This window comes from Dipodomys merriami, unplaced genomic scaffold, assembly GCF_024711535.1.
Source record: "Dipodomys merriami isolate MVZ:Mamm:240054 unplaced genomic scaffold, mDipMer1.0.p SCAF_12, whole genome shotgun sequence".
NCBI classification, from domain to species: Eukaryota; Metazoa; Chordata; class Mammalia; order Rodentia; family Heteromyidae; genus Dipodomys; species Dipodomys merriami.
In genome coordinates, this window is record NW_027202493.1 from 29,520,273 (window position 1) to 29,530,857 (window position 10,585).

Here is a 10,585-nt window from a genome sequence, read left to right on the forward strand (position 1 = left end):
TGGAAAGAAGTTCCACAATATTTTCATTGCCCGTGACTCAAAAGAGAACATGTAATCTTCATTAAATCGCCACAATGTCTGCTCCTTTTTCTCTTTCTACATATGTTAAAGTCTTCAGATGTTTTACAGTCTTATTCTTCTTCTCTAAACATTTTTTTCTTTGGTTTATTATTTCAACATTCTTCAAGTCTTCCTTATATAACATGAATTTTATATCCATCAGTAATCTCTAGGTCCTAATATCCTGTATCTAGATAAATGCTAATTTATCAACATACTTTATAAAATGTGACTTTCAAATCTATACACTTTTATAAGAAACAGTGTAATCATGTATGTTATAGTAAGCTTTAACCTTGCATTGGAAATTACATATTGATTTTGATGCTCATTTTGTCCTTTGCTTATAAGAAACTAAATAGACTTGTGCATGCACACACATACTACTAGGAGTTCTAATCCTGACTAATCACTACTGTAGTGAGGTCACTACTATTTTTCTAAAACTTTATTAAAAACTAAACATACTTAGCCAGTTATTAACAAAAAGTATTGCCTCTCACCAGATACAATATGGGTTATGTTTTTGTATTTCATTGTTACCTGAAGCTTCAGGACTTAAAATGATTGCCAGTTTACTTATTAGAAACATTTATAATCTGGTCCTACCCCTTTTTCTGTTTCAGTAGTCCTTCTGAAGTAATTTTCTTCTCCAGAGACATCTCAAACTTGAAGTCATTGCCTCCTTTTCTCACAAAATTGGATTATTTCAGGCTTTTTACCTCATTTTTTAGGACTGAGTTTAAAACTCATGTGATTACTTATATGTATTTGATTGCCTTTGAAGAAGTCAGGTTGGATTAGCATTACCTTGTTAAAACATAGGTTTCATAAAAAAGGGGAAAAAGCCAATAGTATATCTAATCTTGCATATTTCATGATGCTTAATCAGGCAAATGACAAAGTTCCTTTCTACGTAGCAACAAGCAATATTAAAATGGCATATCGCATACAGTTATAGAATTATATCTCACTGTATCATTATTGGGCTTATTTTGTATCTTTTTAAAAGTAGATTTGAATTAATTTTACAACTCTTAAATTGTGATGTGAGCATGAATAAATAATTATTTAGTAATACTTAATTGGTATTGCTCTGTCTTTAAAGCACTTCAATCAAAATTAAACACTGGAAATAATTCTAAAGTATTGTTACACTTTTACTCTGAGAAATTTTGGAAACAAACCTGATACAACTTATACTAAGCAGATTCATTAAACATACAGTCAACTCCCAATTATTCAAAGTAATGGTGGAAAGGATGGAACAAGTGTTAAAATTTCTCTAGTTCTCCAAAGAAAAGATAAAAAGTAAATAATTTTGAGATGTACTGCAACTATATATAAAAACAACATAAAGAACCTCAGAGAAAAGGAAGGAAGGAAGGAAAGATGGAAGGAAGGAAGGAAGGAAGGAAGGAAGGAAGGAAGGAAGGAAGGAAGGAAGGAAGGAAGGAAGGAAGGAAGGTCAAGGAAAGCTCTTGATCCCTAGGGCATTCAAGAGGGAGAGGGGAAACAAACAGGCTCTTAGGCTCTTGTGGGGATAAGGACTAGCTAGAGAGGGTTGAGCTAAGGAAGGAGAATGAGAATTACTATGATGGAAGTATATTGTCAGCAAGTATGACTGGAACAATGAAACCTGTTGAAATTGTATTAGAAGGTGGAGGAGAAAAAGGAAGCGTGGTGTGTAGGGACATTGATGAGAATACATTGTATACCTGTGTGGAAGTATCACAATGAAACCCTCTTTGTATAGCTAATATATGTGAAATAAATAATATTTAGTCCCTACAATTGCTGAAAGCTATTTTAAAAATTTTAGTTCCTACAGCTGGTAAAAGCCAAACAAATTCTTGTCCTTCTATCTTGATCATATTACATCCTTTTCTCTAGGATTCTGTGAGATATAGCTTATGACTGAATTCATAGGAAATTTTCACATTATCATCCTGTATTTTTTAATGTACATTCCTAAGTTGGTGCCTTAATACTATTAAAATTCACACGAAAAATTAACCCTGCTATTAAGATATTATCCTGATGACTGATAAAATTAGTTTTATATAAAAAGTCTTATTTTTGAATTACAAATACAGATAATTACAACCTTTTAAAACCATTATTCATAGAACCAAATTGCTTTTAAAACTTTTTAATATAAAATTATTATGAGAATGATTTTACTTAATTAAGACTCATAAAAATTCTTCTGACTTTTTATTCTAATGTGTGCAGTATTTCTGAGTACTGTGTGTTTGTAAAGAAATGCTGAAGGAATTTATGTGTGAAAGCAGTATGTTGCATGTATTTAAGATGTCATTTTCTCTACCAATTAACTGCACACATTGTGCTAGTATCCAGACACAAGCATTCTCATGAATGCTTGTGTCTGGGTAATTGCAAGTTGAAATAAACACACCTGCCTTTTATTTCAATTGAAAACTATACATTCAAATCCATCTAAGACATTAATTTGAATGTGACCTCCATATATGTGAGAGATTACTGCTTCAGCATTTTATTTATTGTTGTTGTTTTGTTATTACTGATTTACATCTAAATTAGATGCAAACTTATGGGTAATGCTTCTACAGAAAACTTTGCATGCAGAGAAAAGGAAATTCAAAGATGAAGACCTGTGAGAAAAAAATTGAAGTATTTTGTCTTATTATGCTTTGCCTCATTGTGTACTTTACTTGGATTCTTGTAAAATGTAGTGATGTTTAAAGCCAAAGTAGTAAAATGCATGAACCAGCCAGGAGTTTGGCCTAATTTACTTTAAATAATTTGATTGTTGTTCTTTCCCGGATAAAGTTGTTGGTTTTTCATTTGGAGAATGTTTTTTTCCTAGAGAATTTATTTCCTTGAAAAGCATACAACAATTTGTACTTCAAGGAATCGTGTTTTCTATCAGGCTGGGAGAGTATTTTGGATTGTTACAGGCTTATTTTATAGCACATATTGTATTTTCTTTCACATCCTCTCCAAAATTAAGCCATATTTCTGTATAGCCAGTTTTGACCTGGCTATATCGTTTAACCAGAAAGCTAAATTAAGATTTATTTAGAAATATTAACTTTGAATTTCCTGCTTTTCATCGCATGTAAATTATCAGCCACAAATGGTAGTTTCACTTCAGGTCCTAGCTTCTACTTTGCATGATAAAGCTATAAACAGTCCAGTGATGCCGGAAAGAATATATAGCTATGCTTTCAATATTGCCTAGTTGTTAACATGTTTAAATAAAGGCTGATTTTCTGTTTGTTACTTGTCTTTCGGCGTTAGGGGGTGAACTACTTTATGTCCAAGGGTATCCTCGATGATTCACCAAAGGAGATAGCGAAGTTTATCTTCTGTACAAGAACACTAAATTGGAAAAAACTGAGAATCTATCTTGATGAAAGGTACAAGTAGTTTAAATTTCTCATCAGAAATGAGTTACATAATGCCTTTGATTAGTTAAATTTCACTTCAAAAAACTATAGTATCTATCAGGCTTCTAGTTGAAAAATGGAGTGAAGAACCACAAAAAAAAAATGTTGCTGTATCTTATTATGTAATCTTTATATTATTGATAAAGAAGTTGCTGTTATAAAATAAAAATAGCTGGGCATCAGTGGCTCACACTTGTAATCCTATCTGCTCTGGAGGCTGATATCTGAAGATGACAGTTTGAAGACAGCATGGGCAGAAAACTGGGCAGAAAAATCCATGAAACTCTTATCTCCAATAAACTACTTAAGAAAAGCCAGAAGTGGCACAGTCACTCAAGTGATAGAGTGCTAGTCTAGGAGGCTCAGGGAGAGCGTCCAGGCCCCATGACTGACAAAACATAAAAAATAAAATCAAACAACGGAGTCAGGCTATAGGCATGGATTAGTAGCAGAAGTCCCTCCCTAGTGACCATGAGCCCCGAAGTTCTAACCCCGGTACACCCCCACACAAAAATAAAAGTGGGTACAGCTCCTTACTGTACTTTGTTTGGTTATAAACTATTGATAGAATCATTCAAAATGGTTGAACATCACAAATAATCCTATTTAGCTTCTTAAATGTTAAAAATAGTCAATACTTAAATGGGATTAGCTGAACTAGTTGTCAATAATTATTTTTATTCAAATATTTGAGGTTTGAACTCATGTCCCGACACTTGTTAGTGAAATGCTGTTATCACTGAGCTGTGCCTACAGCCTTGATTTCTGGTGGTTATTTTTGGGATAGGATCTCATTTGCTGCTCTGACAAAAGCTTGGGCTCTATCTGCCTATGTTCGGTTTCCCATGCAGCTAAAATAAAGGCGCACACCAATTTCCAGCTCCTCATTGAGAAGCGGGGGCGGGGGGGGGGGGTCTCATGAACATTTCTTCAGAGGCTGGCATCAACCTCTGATTTTCTCTCAGGCTTCCAATAGCTCAGATTGCAAATATGAGTGTCAGGCACTGAGAATTTTTTTTAATGGGAAAAGTTAACTAAAGCTGTCCCTTTTTATTTTTCTATAGGAGAGATGTCTTGGATGACCTTGTAACGTTGCATAATTTTAGAAATCAATTCCTGCCAAACGCACTGAGAGAATTTTTTCGTCATATCCATGCTCCAGAAGAGCGTGGGGAGTATCTTGAAACTCTTATAACAAAGTTCTCACACCGGTTCTGTGCTTGTAATCCTGATTTAATGCGAGAACTTGGCCTTAGTCCTGGTAAGCATATGCCTGTACACATATATGTGTATGTGTATATATATATATGTATATATATTATATAATATTACTTTCCTCCCTTCCCTATGACATGTAGGCAAAATACAATCTTACAAGAGACAGAAAACTGCAAAATATTTGCTTGAAGCAGTGATCAATTGAAAATATCATTATGTGAACTTAAAGGGATCTTGAGTCATAGCTATTATTTATCTGTAATATATAAGGATACTACTTAATATATAAAACAAAGTTAACTGAGCTTCCTAATGTCTTTATAATTGTTGTTTCAGTATTAGGTATTTTTACTAGTTAATTGAAAAATTGAGAAATTTTAAAGTTTTTTAACAATCCACCCATAAGGAACACTTTCCACTAAAATTTGTTTCCAATAACCTCTTCATATATTGTGCTTACCTTATTAATCAGAGGTGAGAAAACATTTACCTGGCATAAAATTTTACCTGACATATTTAGCTCAGTTTTCCTAAGTCTCCAAGATTCTGAAATATAAATATGATAGTAATAGCAAGTGTCACGACATTTCTTACTGTTGTAATATTAAACAACAAGTAAATGCTCACTGAACTGGTATCAAGCTCGATGATAACTGCCCTAGTTTGCCCAGTGCTGAGGAGTTTCCCAGGACATAGGACTTTCATTGCTAAACTGGGAAGTATCTAGGTAGTCTGGGATGGATTGATCTCCCTATGTTTAGTTATGAGTTAATCTCGACCTCTAAATCATGAACATTTTTGTCTTATACATTTGAGTGTTTCAAGATAGTAATTTGAAATGTTCTTTTTCCTTCTAGATGCTGTCTATGTACTGTGCTACTCTTTGATTCTACTTTCCATTGACCTCACTAGCCCTCATGTGAAGAATAAAATGTCAAAAAGAGAATTTATTCGAAATACCCGTCGTGCTGCTCAAAACATTAGTGAAGATTTTGTAGGGCATCTTTATGACAACATCTACCTTATTGGCCATGTGGCTGCATAAAAGCACAATTGCTAGGACTTCTAGTTTTTACTTCAGACTAAAGCTACCCAAGGACTTAGTTAGCAAATACGGTGATTACATCAGTGCTGGTCATTCTAGCCTCTGTATACAATCAAGCTAGAGTGTATAGCCTCTTAATTGTTTTACTGTTTCCTTTTCTAATGATTTTCCTTGAGGAACTAAATAATTTTGCAGGATTTCTCTTAATTTTGCTTATCATGTTTTGCACAAAGTAGAGCCATTGGTGGACACAGCTGTTAAAGAATGTTAAACTGGCATTATACTACATGAGATGGTATATTTGTGCATTAGATTTGCCTGAAAAACTTTATTCATCATTCTTTTTTAAATACCATGTAATGTATACATATTTAACTAAAGAGATTTATAATCATAATTATTTTATTGTAAAGATTTTAACTAAAAGTTTTCCTTTTCTCTCAAACCGAGTTCTTATTTTTTTTTTTTATTCTGATCTAAGGCTATTGTTGGCTTTGTAAATGTTGGGTCTGATTTCATTCAGAAACCAATACCAGTTCTTTCTTTCTTTGGACTTTGAACAGAGTATCTATTTGTTATTATATAACTATGCAAACTGATACGTACTTGTATAATATAAATTTATCATTCAGTTCTTTTCAAACTGTCCTTTAAGCAGAATTTAAAAGGTACACTTACAAACAATAGAAGTTATAGAAGGCTGTTCAATTTTGCTTGTTTATGTCTGACTTAGTCCAACTGTTTTCCTAATCTTGATTATCTCTGTTCAGAAGCCATTGAGAAAGGGCTGTTGATGGTAAACACTCATTATTCATTCAGGCAGACAGACAATATTTATCAAGAGTTGTCCATGTGCTGGCACTGTCTTGGGTACTATTACTGGGGAATACTTAGACATGCGTTCTGCCTTCATGGGCATTAGAAGACTGGGTACATGAGGAAAATGCCACTTAATAAAGAACAAATGTATTAAGTATGTTGTGATGAACAATCATGTAAGAATTCAGCTACATCACATTGTATGGATAGAGAAAGTGTGTTGTTTATGTGGTAAATCAAAATTACTTCTAAGTAAAAAGTAAAAGCACTGGACAAATATAATATATGATGGCTATAACTTCTCCCTGAGAGGAAGGAAGTTGGAACAGAAAGCCCTTAAAAGTTTGAAGTCCTAGCCATGCTTTTTGTTGTTGTTTGGAGATGGAAGGCTCCAGGGCTTTTCTGCCCAGGACTTTGACTCTTGATCATTCTGATCTACATATCCAGTGTAGCTGAAATTAGATAACATGCTTTACCTCACTTGGTTCTTACTATGAGTGTCTTATTATTAAAGGTAGCTTCTCAACAGAGAAGCAACTGGTAGAATGAGTGGAAGTGATAACAATCCCATACTTTATGTATTTTGTGTGTGTGTGTGTGTGAATCCTGAGGCTTGAACTCAGGGTCTGAGAACATCCTTGGACACTTTTACTCATGGCTAGTACTCCACTGCTTGAGCCACAGCTCCACTAATAGCATTTTCCCCCCATTTTGGTGATTGATTGGAGATAAGAGTGCTCAGGCTGCCTTCAAATCGCAATGCTCAAGATCACAGTCTCCTGAATAGGGAGGATTACAGGTGTGAGCCATTGGCACCTAGCTTCTTTTACATATTTTGAACTTGGAGCTGATATAGAGTTAAAAATTAATGAGAGCAGGATATGTAAGTCAGAGTCATTCGTATTTAAAGTATATTAAGTGGCCTAGAAGAAAAGATAAGTCTAGATAGTTTGGAAAGTAAAAAGTAATTGAGAAACAGTACTGTAAGGTTTAGTCTAGAAAAGGAGAGTTTATAAAAGTTTAATCAAAACTTCAGAACTGGAGATGGATGGTACTCCAAGAGCTCTGGAAAGAGAATGTCAAGAAGGATGCTGAGGGCTGGGGATGTAGTTTCTTGGTAGGGAACTTGCCGAACATGGGTGCAGTCCTGGGTTGCCTTCTTTACCCCTCCTCCTAAAAAAAGAAAAAGAAGAGAAGAGTGTTGAACTTCATTTACTATAGCCCCCATAAGTCTGTAAGCTGCAAAGTCACAACACTGCTAATTTTTTTTTAATATTCCCTTACCCGATGTGCAAAATGTGAGCGCTGCTGAAACACACAAGAGTGCTTAGGCCTGCCCGCAACCTCCTTCCTCAGTAAGAGCCGGGTTGTTTCAAGCCCAGAATGTACCACGCCTACTAGGTGCTTCTAGTCAAGTCTTCCTATACAAACTCACTAGTCATCTTTTCTAAGAATCAGGTCATAATTTGAAATAGGGAAGGGGAAAAGGGAAGCAGAAGGAAGGGAAGGCAGACTGGAGAGGGAGCAAGGATAAGGAAGAAGAAAAGTGAGAAAGAAAGGAAGGGAAGGAAAGATAAGAAAGAAAAGAGGTGAGGAAAGGGAGGAGAAGAGAGGAAAGAAGATGGCAGGGAAGAAGAAAAAGCTTTAAAACTTTAGAGCCAGGCTGGGAAGGTGACTCAGTGGTAGAGCGCTTGCCTTGCATGCCTGAGGCCCTGGGTTCAATTCCTCACCAAATTGGCGCTGTGGCTCAAGTGGTAGAGCGCTAGTCTTGAGCTGAAGGGCTGAGGGACAGTGCCCAGGCCCAGAGTTCAGGCTCTACAACTGAGAAAAAAAAAAAAAAAAAAACAAACTTTAGATCCTATTGTCATTAACAGGAATTATCCTGCGTATGGTCTATTAAAGTTAACTCTGATCTTAATGAGTCCTGTATTTGCCTTATTTTTTAGGAAGCTACTAATTCCTCCCCTGTATTTACCTGTTGAAATGTTACTCAGCCTAAGCTAACATTCTGATTTGAAAATTGTCATTCGTAAACTTATTATAATTGTAATTGTAAACCTTTTTCATCCTGGACAAATTTCTCAATACTCAGAGATGGAAATTTAATTATTCATGTTTTCCTCAGTACTGCACAGTAAAGGCATTGCCTCAAGTTTCCAGACAAATTCAGTTATTTTACCTCTGGTTCAGTTTTTATATAGTCTATAAAATGATAGCTTCGCTATTTTTATTTTTACAAGATGTATCCAGATACCACAAGTGTATACAATTTGCAGATGAGAGGTTTTTTTTTTAACCATTAAGACATATTCAGCCTATTAACTTAGAAATAGATGCCACCTAAGACCTCTAATTTTAAATATCTAGATGAATCACTGCTATTTTAAGATTGTTTACCAATTTTTTCACCTTTAAGAATTCAAATCATTAATCTTGCTACTTGTAATTTCAATATTTCTTTTATTTTTGCCAATGAGTATGTATATATATACATATATGTGTGTATGTATATACATTACAATTACCATATACAGCAAAGCAAAACCCTATGAATCGAAAAAGAGAGGATAGACTAAAATATACCAAAGTATTATAATGGATGTTTTTAATTTCCTCTTTAAAATATTAAGGATAAATTATTTAGGCAAAACAAAATTCATTGAACTATTAAAGTTAAGTGATATTTCTAATTCACCTGGCACATTTTTCCCTCAAAATATTTCCATATATTTTGTTCAGAATTTGTTTTATTTTTAAGACATGTGGCTGATCTGCTAAATCATATCTAGACAAATGTTTTGTTTTCAGGCTTCAGAAAGTGAATTGTTGTATTTTTTGTCTAATCGAATTAAAGACCAGCAAGAGAAATTTACCATATCTTTACTGAGGAAATTTTCATTTGTTAAAAAAAAGAAAAAGAAAAAAGAAAATGCTTTCTTCTTGGCATAGCTGGGCAGGAAGGTTGGATTTAATTTAAAATGATGAATGAGATCGTGTCAGGTCCCTGACTTTACCACCACTGCAGTTTGTCAGTGGAACAACTGGGAAACCTGGACGCCACTCTGTCGCCCAAAAACCACTCTCCAGGGAAGAAATTAACTGGAAGAACTAGCGCCATGTACACGTCAATGGCATTGTCTCTCTGGGATTGACAGTTTAAAAGTCTGAATCAGAAATATGCTTGCTTGGGGACATGTACCTAAGATATTGTTTCTAATCTCTTTGCAACTAGTTAATCATTTTTAAAATATCTAAGTTGTTGACATTTTCCAAAGGAAACTATTTGAAGACAAAATCTGTACTAAGGCCCCCTATCCTTAATTTGTTTTAAAAATTAAAATAAACAAGGAACTTGAGCCTCTCAGGTTACTTTCTGTATTTCTTGAAGCACTTGAAAAGTTAAAAAAGAAATACCTTTCAAAAGAATGCTTCTTTTAAACATAAACATGACCTAATTTTATAGTCAACTTTTAAAATTATTAGACTACAATTTGACTTAATATTCCTTCTTCTTTCATATCATATTTACATTTAAAATGACAGGATTAGCTAAAACTAAATTGCTGTACATGGCTTGTTATTGGGTAGTAAATATTTGCTCTGATGTGGATTATAAAACTAGAATTGCAAAATTATTATATTTGGTATTTGTGTTTAATCCAAATTTAAACAAATGTGTACATAAGAACACCAGATACCATTCTCAATACCAACTACAAGATCAATACTAAATTACAACAATATTATATACAAAGTGTGATTTTTACCACTTCTTAATAGCAGTGCAATGTCAATTGTACTATTTTCCAGAATGCCCATCCAAAAATGTTAGAGAAAGGAGGGGGAAAATGGTTCTTGAAAAGGATCTAAGCCCACACTAGTGCCTCATCAGCTGTCCCTGGAGATGTTATCATAGTGGATTTGCGCTCATTCTGTGTCTGGTTCTCTACCCTAGAAATCTACTTTGTCAACACATCTCAAGCTAATGTATTTTTCATGACACTGATTT

The 10,585-nt window shown here is 34.3% G+C and overlaps 1 protein-coding gene across 3 annotated transcripts in view; it reads left to right on the top strand.

The window, feature by feature from the left end:
- Fbxo8 (F-box protein 8) overlaps window positions 1-9,937 on the top strand; it is a 41,863-nt gene extending 31,926 nt beyond the window's left edge. For all 3 annotated transcript variants that reach the window (XM_070016464.1, XM_070016465.1, XM_070016467.1), the window contains 3 exons: window positions 3,346-3,464; window positions 4,559-4,755; window positions 5,570-9,937. In XM_070016464.1, coding sequence (XP_069872565.1) covers window positions 3,346-3,464; window positions 4,559-4,755; window positions 5,570-5,757 — 504 coding nt within the window. In that variant the 3' untranslated portion in view covers window positions 5,758-9,937. The remainder of the gene's footprint in view (window positions 1-3,345; window positions 3,465-4,558; window positions 4,756-5,569) is intronic.
- The last annotated feature ends 648 nt before the right edge of the window (window positions 9,938-10,585 follow it).